General features: G+C 37.0%; 5 protein-coding genes across 5 annotated transcripts; 2 read left to right on the top strand and 3 right to left on the bottom strand.

The window, feature by feature from the left end:
* Positions 1-7,421: 7,421 nt before the first annotated feature.
* On the bottom strand, positions 7,422-11,097 carry LOC9306196 (ATP-dependent Clp protease proteolytic subunit-related protein 4, chloroplastic). The gene is made up of 8 exons (XM_002868042.2): positions 10,769-11,097; positions 9,882-10,085; positions 9,672-9,727; positions 9,353-9,479; positions 9,120-9,197; positions 8,691-8,804; positions 8,467-8,575; positions 7,422-7,664 (listed from the first exon to the last, which is right to left on the bottom strand). The coding sequence occupies exons 1-7, from the start codon at positions 11,033-11,035 to the stop codon at positions 8,504-8,506; spliced, it is 918 nt and encodes a 305-aa protein (XP_002868088.1). The 5' UTR covers positions 11,036-11,097; the 3' UTR covers positions 7,422-7,664; positions 8,467-8,503.
* A 137-nt stretch (positions 11,098-11,234) lies between these two features.
* On the top strand, positions 11,235-14,358 carry LOC9304160 ((S)-ureidoglycine aminohydrolase). The gene is made up of 13 exons (XM_021017546.1): positions 11,235-11,415; positions 11,493-11,621; positions 12,019-12,106; positions 12,208-12,284; positions 12,553-12,592; positions 12,692-12,758; positions 12,896-12,981; positions 13,074-13,155; positions 13,279-13,335; positions 13,419-13,457; positions 13,579-13,649; positions 13,856-13,909; positions 14,058-14,358. The coding sequence occupies exons 1-13, from the start codon at positions 11,379-11,381 to the stop codon at positions 14,125-14,127; spliced, it is 897 nt and encodes a 298-aa protein (XP_020873205.1). The 5' UTR covers positions 11,235-11,378; the 3' UTR covers positions 14,128-14,358.
* A 516-nt stretch (positions 14,359-14,874) lies between these two features.
* Positions 14,875-17,090, top strand: LOC110226697 (ankyrin repeat-containing protein BDA1-like). The gene is made up of 2 exons (XM_021019169.1): positions 14,875-15,883; positions 16,153-17,090. The coding sequence occupies exons 1-2, from the start codon at positions 15,176-15,178 to the stop codon at positions 16,543-16,545; spliced, it is 1,101 nt and encodes a 366-aa protein (XP_020874828.1). The 5' UTR covers positions 14,875-15,175; the 3' UTR covers positions 16,546-17,090.
* A 141-nt stretch (positions 17,091-17,231) lies between these two features.
* On the bottom strand, positions 17,232-19,015 carry LOC9304159. Its single transcript, XM_002868041.2, has one exon. The coding sequence runs from the start codon at positions 18,745-18,747 to the stop codon at positions 17,446-17,448; it is 1,302 nt and encodes a 433-aa protein (XP_002868087.2). The 5' UTR covers positions 18,748-19,015; the 3' UTR covers positions 17,232-17,445.
* Positions 19,016-20,389: 1,374 nt separating this feature from the next.
* On the bottom strand, positions 20,390-23,383 carry LOC9306195. The gene is made up of 5 exons (XM_002868040.2): positions 22,786-23,383; positions 22,446-22,544; positions 21,941-21,985; positions 21,702-21,839; positions 20,390-20,917 (listed from the first exon to the last, which is right to left on the bottom strand). Exons 1-5 carry the CDS (start codon positions 23,176-23,178, stop codon positions 20,564-20,566), a joined length of 1,029 nt encoding a protein of 342 aa, XP_002868086.1. The 5' UTR covers positions 23,179-23,383; the 3' UTR covers positions 20,390-20,563.
* Between the last annotated feature and the right edge of the window lie 1,481 nt (positions 23,384-24,864).

Here is a 24,864-nt window from a genome sequence, read left to right as displayed (position 1 = left end):
GGATTCCATTATTCACGTACTCAAGTTGCAATCCCAAACAGAATTTTGTCTTGCCTAGGTCTTTCATCTCGAATTCTTTCTTTAGATATTTGACTGTTTGGGCGATTTCCCCAGAGGTTCCAAGGATGTTCAAATCATCCACATATACTGCTATTATCACAAACCCTTCGTTTGCAAATTTCTTTATGAAGATACATGGACTGATGGGATCATTCTTATAACCTTCTCTGACTAGGTACTCGCTTAATCTATTGTACCACATGCGTCCACTTTGTTTCAGTCCATAAAGCGATTTGTTCAGCCTTATGCAGTATTGGTCTCGAGACCCTTTCTTATCTTTATCTTTGAGCTCAATACCCTCTGGTAATCTCATATATATCATCCAGTGGACTTATATAAATATGCAGGCATTACATCCATTAGCCGCAAATCAAGTCTTTTTCTTTATATAGCCAGACTTAGCAAAATTTAAATGTCTTAGCATCCACCACAGGGGAGTATGTTTCTTCATAATCTATCCCCGGTCTTTGTGAGAATCCTTGTGCTATAAGCCGTGCCTTATATCTCACGATTTCATTATTCTTATTTATCTTCTTCACAAAGACCCATTTGTGTCCTACTGGTTTTTACATCGAATGGTGTCCTTAAGGTCGGACCAAACTCATTACCTTTCTTAATGATTCTTAGCTCCACGTTTTATGGTCTTGTACCATTTAATCAATCAAGTCTTTGAGTGCACTCTAGTATAGACGTGGGCTCCTGATCCTCATTTATATTCATAAATTCAAGTGCTACCTTGCATGCAAAATCATCTTATGTCGACATTTCTTATATGTTCCATTATGTTCCAGACATGATATAATCGATTTGAGATTTATTATGGTCAGGACCTTTAATACTTTGCAGCTTGGCGTCCCAAGCTACATTGTATGGTACCTGTACCTTAGAGCCGGCCGGCCTTATCTCCATGTCTGGGATGGTTTCCTTAGTAACCTCGGATTCCTATTGCACCTTTATTTAATTTCCGAGGGTTTTTATCATTGGAACTTATTGGTCTACCACGTTTCTTTCGTGTGTTAGACTCGGTAGCAATTTCATTGATTCCCTTTTGGATATCAATACGTACTGGTGCATTACAAGCTGGTATGTACGTTTTTGTAACTTTCTTTGGGTCAACAAAGGAATCTGGCAATTGATTAGCTAGCTTTTCAAATGTATAATCTTATGGACCTCTGATTCTCATGCCAGAGTCCGAGGATCTTGCCAATTTAAGGATGTTTGATTCCATTATATTTCTTTTATTGCTTTACCCAGCTTGTTCGTCTCTCCACCTATAGTAGGAAACTCGGATTCATTAAAATGACAATCCGCGTATCTAGCCTTAAATAGATCACCCGTAGTTGGCTCTAGATACTTAATAATGGTGGGAGAATCAAATCCAACATATATTCCCATCCTCCTTTGAGGTCCCATCTTTGTTTCTATGTGGTGGAGCAATCGGTACATATATGGCACACCCGAAAGTCTTTAGATGGGATATGTCTGGCTCATGACCCATAAGTAATTGGGATGGTGAATATCTATGTTCACTAGATGGCCTTATGCGTATAAGTTCTGATGCATGTAAAACAGCGTGTCCCCAAGCGGCTACTGGGAGCTTCGACCTCATGAGTAATGGTCGAGCTATCAATTGAATTCGTTTAATGAAGGATTCCGCTAATCCATTCTGTGTATGTACATGTGCTACGGGATGTTCCACACTTACCCCCATGGACATACAGTAGTCATTAAACGCTTGGGACGTGAATTCACCGGCATTGTCTAGACGTATAGTCTTAAGCGGAAAATCTGGAAAGTGGGCTCGCAGTCTTATTATCTGGGCCAATAACCTAGCAAACACTTGGTTTCTAGTAGATAGGAGACAAACATGCGACCATCTTGTCGATGCATCAATGAGGACCATACATATATCTCCTTGTATCCTTTCCAGAAATTTTAAGGTCTCTTTATTTACCTTAGCCGGTGATGGCCTTATAATGAGTTTCCCTTGTGAACATGCTTCACACGTGAGATTCTTAGGGATAACTCTTTTCTCTCTTAGGGTGTGCCCCTTTGAATTAGTTATTAGTTTACGCATCATACTATGACCCGGATGGCCAAGCCGGTCATGCCATAAAGTGAATTTCTCGATGAACTCTTTGTTCATTGCCATATTAGCTTCGATCATATCGATTTTAGCATAGTAGAGACCAGTGGATAATGCGGGTATAGTCTCTTAGGACTTTCTTATGTCCTTGGGTGATCTCAATTATATTTAGGAATTCTTTGTTCCCTTCACCCTTTGTTTCAATATGGAAACCATTCAATCTTATATTTTTGAAACTTGACAAGCTCCTCTTCGATCTGGGTGAATATAGGGCATCGCTTATTTCAAGATGCGTGCCCTTTGATAAAAGTATATGGGCTTGACCATGGCCCTCAATAAGACTAGCTATACCCGCTATGGTGCTAATATTGGCATTTTTCATTATGAGATTTAGGAAAATATCTCTTATCTTTTGTGTGGCTCCACTATCCACCACAATTATGTTCTTGTCCTCGGCCATTTCTTATATGGACAAGAATCATGTTCTAAACATAAAATAATATAAAATAAATTCAAGCAAATAACAATCAATGAACACATAAAATGCAAAGAAAACATAGAGGTTTTAATGTCGAAGTAAGATTTATCAACTTGATTCTTTTATGCAATCAGAAGTTTCATACTCTATTAGATCATCTTGATCATGTTCACCATCTTTATATACCAAATGGGCTTTAGGATTCTTCCCTTTTACACTCTCTTGATAGAGGTCACAACGATGTTTGGAAGTCCTACATATCTTAGCCCAATGGTTTCCCATTCCATATCTATGGTATACTCATTTGGTCGAGTGTTGTGGTTTGGAAATACCACATCGTCCTCGCCCTCGACCACGGCCGGAATTGGGTCTACATCCACGGTTATAGTGGTTCCCATGGCCGGATGAGTTATAGTGGCCACAACCACGTCCTTTCCATCCACAACGGTCACGGCCGTGTGGTCTATCACTTTAGACGTGGTTAGATTCTTTGGATTCTTTCTTATCCTCTGCGGCCTTATTGGCATTAGGTAATGGGGTTAATCTATGAGGTCGTAACTCACTGTTTTTATCTGTAAGTCATTATTTTTATTTTTTTTTTTCATCTAGCAATAGACTCATCCACGGACTTATAGTCCTGGATTATGAGACTCTCAATAAGATGGTGGCTAATATTGCCTTGTATCTATCTTTCTCTCTTGGCATTCTTACCTTATTAGATACATTCACCAAGTCCTTTTGACTTTAGGATAATCTTAGTATCCATTGCCCATTTTAAAATAATTATCTCCTAAGAGATTTAGGGCAGTAAAGTACAAGTTGTAATTCAACATCTACAAGGAAAAGTTTTGAGTCAAAATCATGTAATCGTTAGTGTCATGCGGTATTTGAGACCGAACCATGAATCGATTTACTTAGGGATTTGACTTTCCTCTTTTGCTTATGATTAGATTTCCTCTTTTGATTAGGATTAACTTTTCCTTTTCCTTTTAGGATTTACTTTCCTCTTTACTTTAGGATTAATTTTCCTATTTCACTTATGATTTTAGATTTTAAGATTTCCTATTTTAATTAGGATTTGGAAATTTTCTATTTCTTAAAGTTTTTCTATCTTGAATAGGATTTATGAATTTCCTAATTTAATTAGGATTTAGAGTACAATAGGATTTAGGATTTTATTTAGGTTTTCATGCTTTCTATTAGGATTTTAAAGTTTCCTATTTTATTGAGGATTTTAAGATTCCCTATTTTATTTAGGATTTTAAGGTTTCCTAGATTTTAGGGTTTCCTATTTTATTTAGGATTTTAAGGTTTCCTAGATTTTAGGGTTTCCTATTTTATTTAGCATGCAATTTTAGTTTTAGGGTGTTAAGCATGTAATCAATCAAAGGAGCAAACAATCTAACAACCTAAACAATCTCAATCAAGCATGTAATCAATCAAAGGAGCAAACAATCTAACAACCTAAACAATCTCAATCAAGCCGATTTAAACTTATGGAATTTTTTGGATTAGATTCGTTTTAGGTTTTAGGTTTTTAGACCTTTAAAGTTTCGGTTATTAGCTTATGTATTTTCGTTTAGCGATAATCAACTTTTTCTAGCAACCTAAACGAGTCAAACAATCGAGCAAACAAGCAATCGGATCAAGCAAGCAATCAAATCATACAAGCAAAGCAATCACTTAATCAATCATCATTCGTTTTAGGGTTTCTCTTTGCTTAACTTTCAAGTTCAATTGTTGGTTCTTTAGCTTTAGGGTTTTGATGTTACCTTTCACCTTATGGGGTTGTATGGACTAGAACCGGGAGCTAAAGACCTCGGTAACTCACGCTGCTGCAACGAACCGCAAACAATACCACGATGAACAGTACCGCGATGAACAGTGCCGCGATGAACAGTGTCGGCGATGAACAGTGTCGGCGATGAACAGTACTGAGATGAACAGTGTCGGCGATGAACAGTGCCGCGATTTTTAGGGTTAGGGTTTTAGGGTTTTCGTTAAGAGCAAGTCGTGCTGATAACGTGTTGTAAACTGTGTTGTTCTATTGATTAATGAATGAGATTTCGATACATATATATACATGATGAGGGGAGACAAATCCCCATTGGGCTAGTAAACCCTAAAGCCTAAAAGCCCACTAAGTACAATATAGGCCGTCATAAGGAGAATCTTCAAGAACATGGGCATGGGCCTTCTAGGACATGGACATGGGCCTTCTAGAATATGCATAAGGTCCACGGTTATGGAGTCCATCCAACATGTGGTTTATAACAACTTTCTATAATTCATAAATTGAGTAAAATATCTCATGCAATAACTTTCTATAGTTTGTCGATGTTCAAACTAAGATAAACACATCACGTAAGCAACCGTTGGTCTTAAATGTGTATATCTTAATTTTATTGATGTCAATAAGAGTAACACAATTGGTGGTATAGGATATTAGCAGCAGCCTAGCTTTTGTATTTGAATAAAATAAATTCTTATTATAATGTAACTACGATTAGGAGAAGAGAAAGACAAAAAGGATACTGTAAAGTCTAGTATGAATAGAAATAGAGAATTCATTAAACCTTTTCGTTGTTGGTTTGGTTGTGATCCACTTAATGGTATTTCTAGTCCCCTACCTTCCTAGATATATATTCCCCTTGTTACAGATTATATAATATTCTTTTGAATGAGATTCAATTCATAGTGGTGTTTATATACAATCATTCTCTCTACCACAAATACGTTTTCAACAGAGTTTATTTTACCAAAATTCAAATTTTTCATACTGAAAATTACCTAGTTTGACTCAAATTTAGAGAAAAATAACTAGATTAACACCCAAATATTGTGGTTTACTAGAATAACACAAATTTTGTGTTAAAAGACCAAATACCCATTTTATTTTCAGTTCTATTAAAATAAAATAATTAAATTAAATAGAAAATTAAAAAATACAAAAAAAAATTATAAAACCAAAAAACGAAAATTGAAAAAAAAAACAAAAAATACAAATGAAAAATATATATAAATTGAAAAAAAATAAAATAAAAAATAAAAAATAAAAAACAAAAAGATATAAAACCAAAAACGAAAATTGAAAAAAAAAAACAAAAAATACAAATGAAAAATATATATAAATTGAAAAAAAAAAAAAAAACAACTACCCATTTTATTTTCAATTCAATTAAAATAAAATAATTAACATATAATAACTAAATTAAATAAAAAAATTAGAAAAAAAATTACAAAACGACAAAAAAATTAAAATGAAAAAAAAATACATAACTAAAAAATAAAACAAAAAAACTACAAAAAAAAATTAAAAAGAAAAAATATATAAAAACGAAGAAAAATTTATCTTTATCATATATTAACAAGGAGACAGCCACACATGAACCATTTTATTATAAATAAGTCTGTCGCGATAAGAATATGTCTGTCATTACCTTATTGTGCAGATTAAAATTTTATTTTCATCAATAAAACTGTCATCATACGACAGATTTTTTTATAGTCTATCTGAAATCTGTCATAATATTAAAAAAATCTGTCATAACATAAAATATTTCGGTTGTGAATATATGTCATTCTAGCAATTTATATTTTTATATAACAAATCTGCTATCACACTCGAGATTTTTGTTAAGAAAAAAAAAAACTGTCATAACATAAAATAAATCTGTTATCACTAATAAGTCAAACTAGTAATTATATTTTTAATAACAGATCTTCTACATTATGACAGATTTTTCTCGAAAAATATAAGTCTAACGCCACTAAAACAATAAATCTGCCACACATTTTAATAAATCTGTCAAAATTACGAAAGTTTGTGGTATCATCATAAAATAAGTCTGTCGTGAAAAAAATATCTGCTACAAATTAAATATCTGTCGTAATCTATTTTAAGTAAGTCTGTAGGAGAAAAAAAATCTGTCGTAAAAAATCTGTCATAGAAAAATAAGTCTGTCATGGTAAATAAACCTGTCACAACTAACCCAGCAGATTTTTCAAATAATTTTTTTTTCCAAAATTTTTTTCACCACGTTTTTTAAATATATTTAAGGGTATTTTTGACTTTTTTTTTATTCCTAACAAAGAGAGAAAGGGTATTATGGTCATGAAAATAACTCATTTAACCCCTAAATTTTTTGAGACATTCTAGTAATTAAACTCATAATTTGGGTTAATCTAGTAACTTTCCCTTTTTCTTATGAGGTATAATTCAATTTGAAAGATAAAAAGTAAACTTTTCAATCATTCGACTCTCTCAATTTAAATTTTAAACGGTCATCAGTAAACTTTAAAACCACTTAAAACCACCATGAATCACTTTTTGATTCAATATTTTGAGTCTCGAGTTACAGAAATTGTATACCCTTGGTTTTGTTTTAGATCAGCCTTTAAGTTTGAAATGTAGAGATCCAAAAACAAAACAAAAAAATGATTAGATATGACTTTTTTTTCTTGTCAACGTTTCGTTATGATATAAATACGCACCACCCTAACTCCAAATCATGGTTAGTTAGTGGAAGAATTCATATTCGCCGGCACGTACGGAACCGATGACGTCATTAAACCAGTCGACATGTTGTGAGTCCAACAAAACATTGCGTGTTTCATGACAAGTGTGGGCTTTTCATAGGAAAAAGGGATATTACAGATAATGGGGTTGGTGCATTTTATCGTTATGTCCATCGCTCATTGATGTCTATCTCCATCTAATTCCATAAACGGTACACGTTCTTGCTCGGTGTGAACACAAACATATTGGTTTGTAACACATACACACATACGGGATTATTAAGGTTGAGCAAATGAAATTGATTCATTTTAAAACATCTAAAGCATATACTAAAGAGGGATACACCAAATCCTGTTTCTAGGCATTCATAAGCCTACACATATGGGTTTGTTTCTGTTCAAATAACCCTACAATTGCAGCATTACTAGTAAACTTTTTTTAACATGTTTTCCAGACTTTACCTCAGTTCGCCGGTGAATGGTTCACCGATTCCCCATTTGATCAGCGGTCAAATCTCCAACCTAAGTAAAGAAACACAGTAAAATGATAATGTCATAACGGAGTAAATTTTACACAGGAAGCTGATAGTATTGGAAGTCTTAACATAATGAAAATGTCACAGCTCACAACATAATGATTATCTGTCATAACAAAGTTACTTTTTTCAGAGGAGAAGCCAATAGAATTACAAGTAGAATTTCATTGCTTTTAGTCACCCGACCTATCAATGGTAGGTGCTAATAGGCAAACAATCAAAGAAGGCAAGGGTTTGAGATTTAATGATTTGTTTAAGACAACCAATTATATGAGTTCTAGTGTCCGAAGGAGCATAATCCTTGGATAGGTGTCTGCCATCAATAGTGAAGTTTTTTATAATGGGCAATGAAAATGATATCACTAAAAAATGGGTCCTAAGAGAGCAACAGAGGAAAATGGGAAGCAACTATTTGAACCAAAGGGGATGCAAAACTAGAAGATACGAGTCCACTATAAGCACTTACATTACAAAATATATGTCCCCATGTGTTCGTCGGGTTTCTATAAGGCTATTGCTTGAATGCTAAAGTAATTATCATAAACCATTTATGAGGTGTAAAAAGTATTATAACTTTTACAGGTGTTCCTCTTTGTTAGTAAATGCAAGACAATGGGATAATTGGTCCAAATTTGACAGAACGAAAGTGGTACATGATTCCAGAATATCCCCCCAGGAAGTGTAAAATGTATGCTTTGTGTAATTATAGGAGATTAAAGTCTAAAAAGCAATTTCATCATCATTACAATCGATATGTGGAACGACAGCGAGCAAATTTTAGCTTTTACCTGTTAATCATGGGATTTCGGAAGACAATTCTGAGATTCAAATGAGTTGTGCCTTTTTAAGGTCAGACACAACTCCTCTGTCTTGGCTGCCCCTTTCATTGTAAACCACCTGCAAACAGATTACAGGAAGAAAATAATTCAACTATGCAGAAGATAATGACTCTATGTTGATGGAAAATAAAACCACTCATACGTTTTGCGGATTTTTCTGTCATTTATCGTACCTTATCAATGATCCCGTATTCAACAGCCTCACTGGGACTAAAATATTTCGGGCGTTTCATGTCAGCTTCAATCTGCTCCGGGGATTTACCAATATGCTTTGAATACAGCTTGACCTTGAACATAACATTACAAAGAACGGACACACAACTTTTCAGATAAGTTTGAAGATAAAAGTGAAAAGTATCGTAATGAGAATGCTAGCAAGTGCATACTATTAATGGCTAATTGATGCATATTTAGATGTCTGCGAGTGTACACCCATTGCCTACATGTTACATATATTTATATCTCCCTATTAAAAGACCCAAATCACACACACAACTGGACACTGTTGCATAATGAAGATCAAACTAAGATATTCTACGTACATTACAAGGGTCAAAACTTGATTCTCTACTATGTGATTCATATCAAGTTTATCTTCTCACCATTTCTGTCTTTATGTGCTTGATTTCTTTCCTTGCAATTTCAACATCGGTTGCTTGGCCTTGAAATCGAGCAATGGGCTACAAAGTAAACATACATGAGAAAATTATGAGGATGAGTAAAAGATGCATGCACAGAAATTAGGAACCTTAAGCCTTTGTTTCTTTTAACTGGAATAAGAAAACCAAAATCTTCACGGAGAGGCAAATATCTAAAAGAAACGATCAGAAAGAACCTGCTTTATCATAATAGTTGATGAGGGCAACGCAGAACGATTTCCTTTTGCACCAGCAGTAAGAAGCAAGGCAGCTTCACCCCAAGCATTCCCGACGCAAAGAGTAAAGATTGGTGGTTTGACATACCTGAAGTCAAAGATAAAGTCAGAGTTGATTGCTGCATGGATAACAGGTCAGTCTCCCCAAAATAGGCTTGATATGAAAATTGTCTCCAAGTGCAGTTTTGAATATTTAGGAAAGTAGTTTCAGGATTCATGTCTAGTTACCGATACTATTAAGGGGAAAAGTAAGTATAGAAAATGGATAACGATCAATTACCCCATGACATCGTAGATTGCAAAAGCCTCAGTATCATAGCCTAACTTTTCACCATTCTGAAATTGGAGAAGATAAATTATCTTAAAACATTTTGAAGGAATAGGCAATGATTTATAAACGTTTAATCGTTCATTTGAAACAACCCACAGTTTCAATTTTAACTATTCAGCATTCGTTCTTAATATGATGGACTTTCCAAGGGAAGCCTACCTTGGTTGTCCCTGTCGAATTTATGTAAAGGTAGATAGGCTTTTCTTCGTCTTCATACTGAAGGTAAAGAAACTCCGCGAGTATCAACTCAGTAACAGAAGGTACAAGAGACATTCCCAAATATACAATTCGGTTTTTGAACAAATATGATGCCAAATCAGGAGGAGGTTGTTCGTGTGCACTTCCCTTTGAGAAAGGTATAACCTGTTGACAAGAGAGAAGCACGACGATAAGAACCTTAGAAAAAGAAAAGGCTCACCAACAGTGAATTGATCAACAATAAACAAAAAACTATATTGGAAGAATATAGCAGCCTCCAAATTCTCTATGACAGCCAGGGGCTCCATAATCATAATCAAAGCAAGTGATGCATATTATAAGTAGCACACAATAATGTGAATACTCTGCCACATAATAACTCAACTTCTTCCTTACCAGCCAAACACACAGCACATAATTTCTTCCCAAACTGCAGTATTTAATCTTCATACTCAACTCTCTAACTAAACATGTACCATTTCCGATTAATTAAACAACAGAAATGAATGTGCAGTCTTTGCTATCTAATTGCATATATCTAGAGTCACTCTAATCCATTAATTCGCCGGTTCAAAGCTAAAGGAACAACAGTTGGTCGAAGCACAATTTCTGGAAATTCATTACCACAGAAGCATAAATCTCAGCAATAAAAATGAATGAGCATTCATCACTCTAATCCACTGGTTCAAAACTAAGAAACAACAGTTCTCGGCCAACACAATTTCCTGAAATCGACTACTAAGGGAGCATATATCTCAGCTATAGCCACGAAAACCAAAATTTCAAAATCCTAACAGTATAGGGAGCTTCGTTAATTAAGAAACTGAAAAAAGTATAAATTCGAGTACCATAGTGACAACTCCGCGCTTAGGTTTCGAACTAGACAAATTTAACGGATTAAGTGATTCCGCACGAAGCTTAGCGCCGCAGAAGTCACTAGAGATGCTTCCTCCGGTATACGGAGAGAGAAAGCCATTCGAGAGAGAAGCTCTAAGCGAAGAAGATGAAGAAAATCTCGCTTTAGATCTCAGATTACGTGTTGAAGACGGGATAATCGCTGACGTACGAGCTCGGAGCGTTGTGAAACTCGTCGCAGTCGCTGCTGCTACCTCCATTTTTTGTTTGTTGCAGAGAGAAAGAGAAAGAGAAAGAAGAGTCGTCGAGACCCTGAAACGATAACGACGATCTGTATCAACTCGGGCTTCATAACATTAATTAATGGGCTCAACAGATAGGCCCAATAGTAGAATTTCGGTTTTCGATTTTAAAATAAACCAAATCAAACCGAAGTAAAACCGGGAATTTCCGCTTTTTCGAAAAATATATAATTTTATGAGGCTACCGAACAAAAACATCTACTGGCCACTTCAGAGAATCATCTGTCGTGTTCTTCAGATTTTTATAAACATGAATGAATAAAGCATTGAACCTGAATCGTTTCACTAATTCTCAGCAAAAATGCGATCACGTCACTTAATCTTCTTCATCGTTATCAGTAAGTACGAATCTTTTAGATTCTTCTTAAGTTCTTTTTTGTATACTGTGAAGCTAATCAGAACTTTGTTATCAAAGGTCTTGTTAAAGCTTCGAAAAGCGATGATGGGTTTTGTTCAGCGCCTTCGATTGCTGAATCGGATGAGAAGACGAAACCCATTTATTGGAAAGCCACGAATCCAACACTCTCTCCTTCACACCTCCAAGGTTCAAGTGTTTTCTTACAGCTTCGTGTTATAAAAAGTTTGATACTTTTGCTGGTTAAGTTCGATTTCTGTTTTAGATCAATTGTTCGAGGTCTTGGCGTAGAGGATTGATTTTGAGATTATGTTATTGAAAAGTTAGGATTACTTGAATTAGTGTTTAATTTGAGAGGGTTTCTGGCTCATGTCATGCAAAAAGCTCTTAACTTTTGATCAATTAGGTGGCTGACATAACCATGGAAGCATTCATGTTCAGTTCTGCTGATATAGGCTCTTTCTGAGAGTTCTCCCTTTGTATAATAATTAGATTGGTTTTCTGATCAAATTTGGAATTGGGCATTTTGCATTTGCATCTTCATTAAGTGTTTAAGCAGAAAATTTATGATTCTGTTGTTTTGTAGACTTGCCTGGTTTCACACGAAGTGTATACAAACGAGATCATGCGTTAATAACACCGGAAAGTCATGTTTACAGCCCTTTACCTGACTGGTACATAACTCTCTTTTAATCTCCCTACTTTTCTTGATTTTATAGCTACTAAAGTCCAAAGTTGGCAAGTTCTTGCACTTATTTGTTGCTCAAATTTACAGGAAAAACACATTAGGGGCATATTTGATCACTCCGGCAACAGGATCCCATTTTGTCATGTACTTGGCGAAAATGAAAGGTCTGAAACCATTCTCTTCTCACAAGTAATGAACGTCAAGTTCTTGGGATGATTTTCTTATATTCTTCGATAATAGAGTTAATCTTTTACGAACTAGCTTTTTGTTCTTGAGTGTGCTGCTACACTTATCTCATTCTTATTAGAACATTGCCTTGTTCTTGCTTCACGCAGAACAAGTCAAGTGATTTAGGGTTTTAGGATTTGCGGTTTTATATGATTTACTCGTAGAATTTGGAGATCATCTAGGTGATTTTATTGCCTCTTGCAGAAATGTCAAGTTCAGGCTTGCCTCCACAAGACATAGAGCGGTATTGTTACTTATATGAGCTCTATCTTTAACATTTGCTTACACTTATGATCTATAGTCTGCTTATTAACTCCTTTCAATATTTTGTATCTTCTTCAAGTCTTGTATTCGTGGTCGAGGGTGCTGTCACACTCACTAACACATCCAGTTCTTCAAAACAATTGACGGTATGATTTGTATAAAGAATAATTTACCACAGTATTCTTCTGGTTACATCATCTCTGCCCAGCTTTGATGGTGAAATGGTTGCAAGATTTCTCCATTAGTTTTTTCATTTTCTGCTGATAATCCATTTTTCCTGTAGGTTGATTCATATGTGTACCTACCTCCAAACTTTCATCATTCCATGGACTGTGTTGAGTCTGCAACACTTGTTGTCTTCGAGCGGAGGTTCTTCTCCTTCCTCTTAATACGTTAAGAAAATTTCAGGCTTCGCGTCGATTAACAACTTGAAAACTCCTCTTATACTGCTACATCTCTAGGTACGAACATCTAGGAAGTCATACTACAGAGCTTATCATTGGCTCCACAGACAAGCAACCACTACTTGAGACTCCTGGTGAGGTGAGTGTGCAAAAGTTCTCCACTTTTCTCAGAATGCATAGAAAAATCTTTCAGTTACATTGTAATACAAGTTTTAGATCCTAATTTACTCATTTCTGAAGATCTATTTTGTTATTAATACAGGTTTTTGAACTGCGGAAACTTCTTCCGATGTCCCTTGCTTATGACTTCAACATCCATGTAAGCACTTCACTTGATCGAATGAATCCTTTCGGTTTTTGAGACCTCTAAAGCTTGATTACTGTTGTGTCTGTCATATGCAGATTATGGATTTTCAGCCTGGAGAGTTTCTGAATGTTAAGGTACAGAACAGGTTAACTTCATTACCATATGCAGATATTGACACCATCTGCTGCTCATAACTTGCTTTTTTAACTGTTCTTTTTCCATTTCGTCTTGTCAATAATTTTGCAATGTGAACAGGAAGTTCATTATAACCAACATGGTTTGTTGCTTCTGGAGGGCCAAGGCATTTATCGCTTGGGCGATAACTGGTACGCAACACTGTACTAATAAATCATAATTGTGGATCTATATAACTTCCAGAAACACACCACATGCACAACAAAGAACAATAGTTTTCTGCATCGGTCATGTAATGTGATCAGAAGCATGTTCCAAGATATTACTGGAAGCACAGCTATATTCCACACAATACAAGAAATGTTTTTAACTTTGATATGATCTCGTCTTTGAATAGGTATCCAGTTCAGGCTGGTGATGTCATATGGATGGCTCCTTTTGTCCCTCAATGGTAAGAGACTGTTTTCCCACAACATGAAAAATTCTACTCTGTTTCAAACCTTTGCAAGAAGAATAGAGCTTTCTTTTGGAACTGTGTATTGATTTGACCTGAAATATTTATTCAACCACTCTATCTCAGCAACTGTTCGTTGTTTCAGGTATGCTGCACTCGGAAAGACTAGGTCTCGGTATTTGTTGTACAAAGATGTGAATCGAAATCCATTGTGATCGAAGGTTTATATGACTTTGCACTAAAAGCCAGAACCTATTCAGCTTATAAGCGTCATGTCCACTTAGTTGTATGAATCTAATAACATTTGAAATTGCTGTGTACTCAAATGTCTCAAATGACTGTGAGTCTGTGATACCCTTCTTCCTCGAGAAGTGGTTACGAGGTTGGAGAGGGTTATGATGGTAAATATGCAAGTGAGTGTGTTCTTGGGGAAAACTCTCAATTAATTCCCCAAGTATCCAAAATTTTCAGATTAATTTCTGAATTACCTTATATGCATAATAAACCCCCCCCAATCCTAGTTCGAATTTACAAAATTTGACCTCATTATTGTCAACGTTAAACCGTAAACGTGGGTCGTTAAACTGTTTATTTGATGTCGTTAAACATTAATACATAAATGAAAATTTCACTAATCTCGATAATCTATAATACATCACCGTTTATCAAACAATATATAAAAAAAATTAAAAAAATAATAATCGTTTTGTCCCGCACATAATGCAGATTATTTTCTAATAAGTTTAAGAAAAAAGTATGTTGAAGAGAAACAAAAAGACTTTTAACTAGTTAAGTGACATTCTAATTTACTAGAGAAAAAAACTCGAAAAATACCTATCTATTTTTTTTTTGGATGTTTAATACTAACTTTTTTGGTTGGAAGAAAAATACTTCATTTAATTATATTTGGTTTAAAAAATTCTCATCTTTGAATTGTTGGTGGTATCAAACCCGCGATTTAACACCCGTTAATGGACATTACAAAATTAGTAAACGTGGTGAGGTTTGAATTGTGGGTTTAAATCCACCAACAATTATATTATAGTATGAAGTAAAGCTCAATGCTGATTTTGTCACGTTATGATATATCTCTAAAAGAATCAAGGTCATTCATATGCAACGAGTTGACGGAGACTTGGTCTTTTGTACTTAAGTTAGTGTTTGGCCCAAACATCTTTTTAAACTCACTAAATCCATCTATTTGCCATGTTACTTCAAGAAAAAGATATATGAAAAAAGAATAGTTTGGACTTGGGACAATCAATGTCCTTCATAATCATATGCGAGGAGTTGCCAGAGACTTTGTGTTTGTACTTAACCAGGAGTTGTAGGAGCTGCCTGGATAAGTATTGTGGCTGCAGAAAAGGTTGTCAATATCGAGTATCGGATATGGCAGCTCCATCTGTTGATATCTATGAGAGAATTAAGGAGGCGGCTCAAGTTGGGGATATTGACAGACTCTACGAGTTGATTGAAGAAGAACCAAAGATTCTAGGATACTTTGATGAACTGCCTTTTTGTGAGACGCCACTTCACATTGCAGCTGAAAGGGGACAAACTCATTTCGCCATGGAATTGATGACCCTTAAGCCGTCGCTTGCGTTGAAGCTAAACCCGTCAGGTTTCAGCCCAATGCACTTAGCCCTGAAAAACGACCATTTTCGAACTGTGAGAGGGTTTGTGGCAATTGACAGCAGCTTAGTCAGCATCAAGGGAAGAGGAAGGATCACCCCTTTGCATTATGTGGTTCAAATAGGTCATCCAGAGTTGTTGACCGAGTTCTTGTTTGTAGAAGATCTAACTATAAATTGCGAGACAGCTGTGCATATAGCCGTCAGGAACCACCAGCTGTTGGCATTTAAGGTTCTATGGGGATGGGTTCAGAGAGCACACAAAGAAGAAATCTTGAACTGGAAGGATGAAGATGGTAACACAGTCTTCCATATTGCTGCGTTGACAAATCAACCAGAGGTATAAGTCTCTCACTTAGTTACTCTTTTTCCCTAAAACTCTTTTTTTGCCATACCAATTCTTGGTCAAACATTGCTGTTGGTCCATAAAAATAGATATGATCTCATCTTGCTCTAGAACTGGAAATTATAACTCTGGTATTTGCTTGGAGCTTCTTAACATCTGGGGGACTTTGCTTTCTTCGATTGTGTTCTTGTGAAAGTTCTTGGGATACTGACGAGTGGAGTTATCAGTAATACATAGATGTTAATGTGTGCTCGCTTTTGCAGGTCATAAAGCTACTACGTAGAACTGTGAAAGTAAAAGCCAAAAACTTGGCTGGTAAGACCGCAATGGACATACTTCAGACTCACCAATCTCCTTGTTTCCCTAAAGTAAGCAGACTTCTCCGAAATGCTAAACATAAATTACTTTTTGGACCCACGATGAATCTTGTGGGATTCTTGCGCGAAAGGCCATCGCTAATTGAGAAGCAGAACAAGCTCTTAGGGCTGAACCATTTGTTCCAGACTAGCCACAGATCTTTAAATAGTAATGACAGTCGCAGTGCAATACTTTTGGTGGCTATACTGATAGTAACAGCCACCTACCAAGCTGGTCTTAGTCCTCCTGGTGGATATTGGCAGGAAAATTCCTCAGATTCAACATTCAACCCAAGATAATGATCACGCAGCTGGGAAGATGACCATGTCTCATCTCTCTATGAGATCATGATCCTCATAATTGGACTGCCTATGTGGATGGTTCTTTATGGTTCAACAGCAGCTATAGGGATGGCTAATTTTGCATCATTCATCGAAACATTCCCAAGTCCAAATAGCCGATTTGGGGAGGTCGCAGCGTCCCTTTTGCCCTTTGCATACCCGGTGATAACAGGATTCATATTATTTCCTCCTATCTTGGCATTCTTTTGTAATAAACGTCGCCGGAACCAACCGAGTGGACTTTCCAGCGAGGTACTTTACCTCATCTCAGGAGCTATCGTAATGAAGCCTGAAGCGTTCAAGTTCAAGAGTGTTTTAATAATTTCTTCTCTGGAATTAGCTCTTCTTCCAGAATTTCCCTCAACTTTAGTGTCTGGTTTGTTTTTTTCACCTTATGTAGAATGAGTTATGTCCCTTTGTTAAGTTTTTAACTCTTTACAAGTTTACTACTAAGGTATCATCCATAGACTGTGAAAGTTGTTTATATGAAACTAAGTTCTGTAGACAATTTGTACCAACCTGCGAATTTCTTCTGACCATGGGAAAGTATCGAATTTTCCAAGTTGAAAGGCGGGAAAAAATGAGTTACTTCTCTGTTCCAACATAAAAAAAAAGTCACTGCAAAACGATTTGGCTAACCTACGTTCAAACACAAATTTCATCTTATCAAATTATCAAAATGCCAATAATTAAAAACTTCACCTGCATTACTCGCATCAAATTTCACTGCCGTTTTGGTTCCTAGTAACTCGAAGAAGACACTTCGTACTACACTCAAAAGCTATTTGACCATTATACCATATGAAAATCCATATTATGAAACCGTTCATTCCTCTTTAATAAGAGAGTTTGCTACTACTAAACTGGCCTCCTTGCATTTGTGCTCTTTTTCTCGCTCAATGCTTCAGCAAACGCACCTATGATCTGCTGCTGTGACTCCAGCATCATCTGGCAATGCTTCAGTTCCATCTCCATTCTCGACTTCTCCATCTCTCTCATCATCTCCATCTTCGAATTCTCCACCCTCACAAACATTTCTGTCAACATCTTAACAGAAGAGACAACTTCATCAATCGGGTCAGACTCAACTTCTGCTGCTGCATTCATTTGCTCATGCTTGAACCTAGAAGACGATCCATAGCCATTGGAAACACCAGTGTTTCGAGGATAGCTCCCATCCTTCCTGCTGTAGCCATTCACCCGCGAAGAGCTCCTAGAACTTTGAATCCTCGAGTTGAATCCTTCCCTCTCTGCTCTATCATCATCAAACTCATCATCATAATCCAGATCCTGAGAGAAATTGGGTTCAGGCTTACTGAAATTCTTGGGTTTAAATCCATGAGAAGCGAAATTTCGATCACCAAACGACTTCAACGGAAAACCACCACCACCGCCATGGCTAAAATCGCCAGAGGAAGGCTTACCATGACCCCGAAGCCTAGTTGCCTTGGGGACTAACACAATCTCATCATCAGAATCAGCATCGAAATCAGCACTAACCTTTGGATTCCCATTGTATTTCCTCTTCAATCCAAATCCACTTCCTGAATCGTGATCTGATTCAAACTCAGACTTGAAACCACCATACAATTTCATGTTACTCCTTGCCCTAGATCTAACCCCATATCCATCTCCTACATCTCGAGGTGAATCAGAGTAACCACCGCTAAACTTCCCAGACCTCTTCGATCTAACCCTAAATCCATCCAAACCGTTACTCTCATCATCATGATCCACATCGGGATCGTAAGTTTCTACGGCCGCCGGAGTCACCGGAGCGAATCCCATAGCATCCAAGATTGGGAACAAATCCCAAGAGGAAGAGAACTTGCCTGGTCGATTAAGAGACCGTTGTTTTTCGCCGCGATAACGTTTCCGTAGCTTCTCGATCTTGTGTCGACATTGGATTGCTGATTTCGGCGGACCTCCCACGGTGGACGAGGACGAAACAGCCGCGGCGACGTCGTCCCAATCAGCCGCACGAAGGTTCCCACGGCGGAGGGCGAACCATTTATCCTTGTAGGCATTGACAAGCGCCGCGGTTTCTTCGTCGGTCCAGCACGGAGGAGGAACTCTTCTAGTAGTGGTGGTGGCGACGGTTACGGCGGTGGAAGAATCGATGGCCATGGCGACGGGAGATCCATCATCGGGGATAGACATTGCGGCGGCGAAGAATAAATTAGTGAAAGTAGAAAGAGCGGTGGGTAAGAGATAATAAAGAGGCGGAGGAGAGGAGAGGCGTAGGTTAGAAAAAAAAAGTTAGGTTAATGAAGGATTGGGCCGAGAAGGAGGTGGCCGGTTGAGAGTTGTGCTAAAGTGCGCCGCGGAGTGGGTGACGTGTGCGCACCCGACGAAACCTTCTCCACCGCCGCCGAATACGCGCGGTCGTTTTAAGAGACCTCTCTCTCAACCAGATAGTCAATTTACCGGTTGAGAGTTACCCAATGGATCCGGTTCAATTTGGAGTCACTGTATTCAGTTTCGGTTCAATTTACCGGTTAAGAGTTATCCAATAAATTTTCATTTTTTTTTTTTTTTTTTTTTACTCAACTTCAACTTCATATTAACCAATAACCTGTTACATATTGTCTATGTCTACAAAGGGTTTAACCCATATTGGCACTACAGAATACAACTTAGGGTCATGATTCTCAAAAGAAAGAGACTCCTTTGCTATTCTGTCCGCCACGCCATTGCCTTCTCGATACGTGAACACCACTCTATAATCCTCGAATTGCTGTAGAAGATGCTTGATGTCTTGAATGATTGGATTTAGGTGATTGTTTTCTTTTTCTCCCCTGATCAAAGACACCAGCTGTTGAGAATCAGTCTCAAAAGTTACCTTTCGATAGTTCAGTCGAACCATGGAAAGTACAGCCCATCTAAGACTCTCAACCTCAACTTCTAGCACTTTTCCAACCCGAGGTAAGGATCTTGCTCCCAGCCACAACACTCTCTTCTCATGATCCCGTAAAATCCAACCAAGACCACAAGTTATACTTTCTGCATTCCAGGCCCCATCTGTATTACACTTTACCCATCCTGGTTGTGGCGGTTCCCACTTGATCCTGTGCTGCTCAGTATTTTTCACCTGAGACGGCTGGTTGCATTGTTCCTTTCTCATTCTCCATTCCTCTTCATCCTCCTTTGCTCTTTGAACTACCTCTTGCGCTGAAAATTCTCTCCCTTTAAAAATGTAATCATTTCTGCTCTTCCATAGCCTCCATAGGATCCATGGAGCCAAGCTACCCTCAAGATTCAATTGGGGATGCTCCTGGTTTATATTCTGCAGGTAGTAAATATTTTGATAGAGAGATTCAGACCATTCACTACCTGGAGGGGCTGGTATGGGAGAGATAGCCCATACTAATCGAGCAAAGGCACATTTGAAAAGCAGGTGGTTAACCGTTTCTACTTGTGAGGGGCATCTAATGCATGATCCCTCCCGTGCTAGGTGCCTGTAAGATAGGTTGCCCGCCACAGAGAGACAGTTACTTACACATTTCCAAAGGAAGTGTTGCAGCTTTGGAGATGCGTCTGTTTTCCAGATTTGTTGGAAGATTGGATTTAAACTAGGCTGGAGCACTTCCTGTGGTCTATTCTTGCGCCTAATGATTTCCTTAAGAACCCAATATCCAGACTTCACGGAGTATTGCCCATCATTAGAATAGTCCCAAGTAAAACTATCTTGTGTATTATTACCCCCGGGCCTAATTTGGACCATCTGCTGGACTATTACCTCTGGGAACACAATGTGAATTAAGTCCATATTCCACTCTCTTCCATTAGCTACCAAGAGATCTTTGACATACCTAAGAGAAGCTACTGATCTAATAACCAATAAATGGCCAGAAACCACGAAATTTTTTAAGTTATTTTTGTTGTAGTTTCTATCTATGAACATTGAACAAAGATAAATTGTAAAATTCCGAAAAAGAAACAAAAACTATTCTGAACTCATTTCAAGCTGTGTTCTTCATGAACCGGTTTCTTCTTGGTCTTGGCCCGTCTTCATTCTCCGTACGGTTAAGGACACCGGTTTCTCCAGTACAGAGACATTGACGCTGTTCCAGACATCGGCTCTAGTTGGTAAACTGGCAATCGTCTCCACAACATCCATGTCTTCTGGTAGGACTGAGCCGAATACAGTGTAAGATTGTTTCCATTCGTGGTGGTTTACCAAACTAATGAAGAATTCTGGACCAGAGCCGACCCACGCCACCGAGCCACGGCTTATAGTTGGGCAGTGCTCGATTGGGATCGGTGTGAACATGTTTCCCTCGGCCTGGAGTATTCCTTGGATCATAGCGTATGGTGGACCAAAGGGAGCCTGTAGGGACACGGATAAAGGGTGAGGCTTTTAATAACAAGTGAAATCTCTTTGTATAAAGGACAAAAGGCCTGCAATAAGGTATGAACAAGCTAAAACGGAAATTGAACCGAACCACGACAAGCTTACTCCATAGAGTACTAAAGCATTCATCACACGACTCATTTGATCTTCGATATTAAAGATGTGTTATTCTCTAAAAAGAAAGGTGTGCAATCAGCTGAATCAAAAGGCTAAAGTTTCTATCAAATTAACAGAAATCAGTGCATAACACATGTCACAATGTCTACTCTGCGATCAGGCCAGTTACGGTTTATGCCTAAAGTACAATCAGGTGTGCCTCACATTATATGCGAGATATGAACAAACATTTCAAAGGAAATTTATTCGGTAGAAAGGTGACAAGCATACTCCAGACAGTCTCAAACCAGATACAGGATTGTATAACAATGTGGGTTTAGCCAGAGGCAGTCAGTTGCCATTGATCACACCCGTGATGTTTAACATCAATGACGGATATTCTCTTAGAAAAATATATAATCAAATAAATCAAATGGCTAAAAGTCTATCACACATTTGAACTTCAATATCAAAGACAGATAAATAAAAATGTAAAATGGATGAATCAAATGGCTAAGAGTCTATCAAATTGACAGAGATCCTAAGACATAGATCAATCTATATTCGCACCATGAGATCAGATCATAGCTGCTATGATCTATACTGGAAAGTGAGTAAGCAAAATCTAAGAATTAAAAAGCAAAATTTGTGTAAGGTCTCTTACATTCTTTACATGATTGCCTTCTGAGTCCCAATATGATCCCCGGCTCTCCGCTCGATGAAACTGGCAGCCTGCGCAGTGGCGTAGAGTTAACAAACTCAGAATGTAGTATACTGAGTGAGGAGCGCACTCAGGGTGAAGCTGCAACGAAGGGAATCATTGTGTCAAATCTGGAACTTTTAAACAAGAACAGAAACTTTCCCTCGAAGTACAAAAAAAGACATTATAAATAAGATACTTACTTTGACATGAATTACCCCGTGTTCCGTTTCAAAAGCAACAATGCCCTAACAGAAGCAAAGTAGCTAATCAGTATTTACGACAATCATCGAGAACACTATTTGTTACATGAGAAGAAGGAAAACAGAGCAGTTATCAGCACAATAAAATCAGAGCGACATAAGATTTGGTTACACTCCACCAAAATAACATCACCCAACACAGTAATTCGCAGATTAAAAGAAGAAAACTGAGAACACAGTGAAAGTATGATATTGTGAAAATCTGATAAAACAGGGAAGCTATTATCATCTAATCATACAGACAAATCAATACCAAAGGCTGAGTAATTTTCATGGAATAGTAAATGTTTTGAGGAAAATGAGAACACGCTTAAAGTTATAACTAGTGAAATCTCATTGAAACCTATTATTTCCAGCGTTTGAAAAAAAAATGCATTAACTTTGAATTTTGGTCGATCAATGGAGTTAATTTTCAAGAAACTTTAGATAGATGATAGATCACTACCTGGCCTTGTCCGAAGATAAGCCCAGATGTCCACATTACTTTCTCGCCACCTGCTTGTCGATCAGGCATCAAGACATCTTTTTGCTTCTTCAACCAACACTGCGCAGAGAAAAAACAACCTCAGTCTCTGGAACTTGAACCGGTGGTTAGTGTCATCAAAATCAGCATTTCTCAATCACTAATCACACACAGAGTCAAAATCTTTAAATTTAGTAACTTTCGACTAAATATCTAGAAATTTGACGATACAATGCGCAATTAGGCATTTTGTCGAACACTTGGCGGACGATATTGGTAAATCATGCACAATTCAATTCGATGACAAGGATCAGACTTTTACCTCTCCAAACTTCGACCCACAAGCGTCTTTGTTTCCACAGAAGACCCATGAATCGCACAAGCAAGGTCCATCGTTGCCGCTACACATAACTTTACAAGCTTTACAACATCCATCCGACGAATTAAACTTAAAATCCGTCCCCCATTTCACCGCCGGACCCCAAAGCTCCAGATTATCAATTCCACGGCAACACCCGCCTCCACCGTCTTCAACCGCGTCGTGATCTCGCGACTCCTCCGTGAATCGAACAGCGGAATCAACGAGGGTAGGATCTTGAGGACGGAGGATAGTAGAGAAGACAGCGTAGACGATAACACAAGAGATCAAACCGATTAAAAGAAGAGCAGTGGCGGTAAAACGGCCAGGCTCGCCGTCGTTTAATCGACGGGGCATCGCCGGAGAGTCCGAGGATTCGTTGACGAAGAAGATGCGAAAGCAAAAGGAAGAGAGAAGTGAGGTTTCATGTGAAATTGAAAAATTTGGAATCTTTCTTCAATAATAATGAAGAGAGAGAAAGAGAAGAGAGTGTTGGTGAGTCAAATCGTGGCTGCGGCTTCCCCTCTGGACCTTTGAACTTTCATGGCAGATGATTGTGATTTCTTGTTTTGTCTGTTGTGCTCTCTTTCGAAGATTTTTCCTTCTAATAACGTCGAGATATTCAAGTAAATGAAACGTTGGCGTTTTGAAAGAAAATGTTTATTCTTTTCTTTTTTGGTAACAAAAAAAAAAATTGGACAGAAAATGTTTACGACCTTTGAACAGAAAATGTTTTTTTTTTTTTTTTTTGACAGCAACAGAAAATGTTTATATAATATTCATTAGAAAGAAAATTTGGAAAAAAACTAGGAGAGGAATGAGTGTACTAAGGGCATCTCCAATCCTACTCTATTTTAGAGTAAAAATGCAAAATTATTCTCCAACTCTACTCTATAATTGACTCTAAAATAGAGATTTCTGCAGATTGACTATATATATAGAGCAACTCTATTATCAACTCTATTTTTGAGTTCAACTTTTTTTATTTATACTTTAGTCCCTCAAATTTAAACTTTTTTATTTAATACATATAATCATTTTATAAACAACAATTACAACACATAGTTTTATAAACTTAACAAGCAAACAAGTACTAAATTTAAAATAAACAACATAAGAAAACTAAACCATAAAACTAGTAATTTAATAGTCCGGTAAATTACTTGTAGATCCGCCAAGATAGTTAATTGATCATATGTGGGAAAAATATTCTAATGGTGTTATTTAAAATAAAATTTGTAATGTTTTATTATTGTTATATGATGTAATATTTTTTTTAATAAATAATTAGTGTTTAATTTAAATAATTTCATATTTTATGGGAATTTTGCAAATCTATAATATATGGGGTCAAATTGTAAAGTATATAATTAAAAGGTATTAGTATATAAAATATAAATAGAATATTTCTAAGAATATTTTTTTTTAGAGTAGAGAATAGAGATATACATTGGAGAGAAACTCTCCCCTAAAATAGAATTACTCTATTTTAGAGTAAGATATAGAGCTCTATATTGGAGATGGTCTAAGTGTAACTATGTTGATATTTATACCGATCACACAAGTCACACGACCGCCGCATATCTCAGGGTAGATGGACTGGGAGAGATACAAATGGAATCTATTTTTTGACAGGCCAGGCTTAATCTAAATCCACGTTGGAAAATGAGTTCCATAGTAATGGCAATGCAATGTTCGGTTGTGAAGCTACTTTGTGGTTTTATTTGAAGGAGATTACATTTTGCGGGTGAGATCATTAACAGGGTAGTGGACTTTGGTTTTGACAAACGGATTAGTGAAGACTTTTGAAGTTCGATGATGAAAAATGTGATTTGCGAATGTCAAATAATTCACGTGGATCTCTCGAGATTCAAACTAAGCGGCAAACATGCATGAAGGAAAATCTTGAACATGCGAACGTATCAACGCATTAAATATTATAGAGCGTTCAATTGTGGTTTGATTTAGTTTTTTCTTTTATTTTATTGTTAATTCAACCCTTTTTCGATAAAAACATGCACATGAAAAAAAAAAAAAAAAAAA

Source organism: Arabidopsis lyrata (assembly GCF_000004255.2).
Source record: "Arabidopsis lyrata subsp. lyrata unplaced genomic scaffold ARALYscaffold_7, whole genome shotgun sequence".
NCBI lineage: Eukaryota > Viridiplantae > Streptophyta > Magnoliopsida > Brassicales > Brassicaceae > Arabidopsis > Arabidopsis lyrata.
Note: the sequence above shows the minus strand (reverse complement) of the source record. Positions and strands in the feature narration are given on the sequence as shown.

Coding starts and splice junctions, on each gene's coding strand:
- LOC9306195 (XM_002868040.2), bottom strand. CDS start 23,178: ATGCCCCGTCGATTAAACGACGGCGAGCCTGGCCGTTTTACCGCCACT. Junction 22,545..22,785: donor GTGGGTCGAAGTTTGGAGAG/GTAAAAGTCTGA, acceptor TTCTCTGCGCAG/TGTTGGTTGAAGAAGCAAAA. Junction 21,840..21,940: donor ACGGGGTAATTCATGTCAAA/GTAAGTATCTTA, acceptor CCTTCGTTGCAG/CTTCACCCTGAGTGCGCTCC.
- LOC9304160 (XM_021017546.1), top strand. CDS start 11,379: ATGCGATCACGTCACTTAATCTTCTTCATCGTTATCA. Junction 12,107..12,207: donor TACAGCCCTTTACCTGACTG/GTACATAACTCT, acceptor TCAAATTTACAG/GAAAAACACATTAGGGGCAT. Junction 13,336..13,418: donor CTTATGACTTCAACATCCAT/GTAAGCACTTCA, acceptor TGTCATATGCAG/ATTATGGATTTTCAGCCTGG.
- LOC9306196 (XM_002868042.2), bottom strand. CDS start 11,035: ATGGAGGTAGCAGCAGCGACTGCGACGAGTTTCACAACGCTCCGAGCT. Junction 10,086..10,768: donor AGCGCGGAGTTGTCACTATG/GTACTCGAATTT, acceptor TCTTGTCAACAG/GTTATACCTTTCTCAAAGGG. Junction 8,805..9,119: donor AGCACATAAAGACAGAAATG/GTGAGAAGATAA, acceptor GTTATGTTCAAG/GTCAAGCTGTATTCAAAGCA.
- LOC110226697 (XM_021019169.1), top strand. CDS start 15,176: ATGTCCTTCATAATCATATGCGAGGAGTTGCCAGAGACTTTGTGTTTG. Junction 15,884..16,152: donor CGTTGACAAATCAACCAGAG/GTATAAGTCTCT, acceptor TCGCTTTTGCAG/GTCATAAAGCTACTACGTAG.
- LOC9304159 (XM_002868041.2), bottom strand. CDS start 18,747: ATGTCTATCCCCGATGATGGATCTCCCGTCGCCATGGCCATCGATTCT.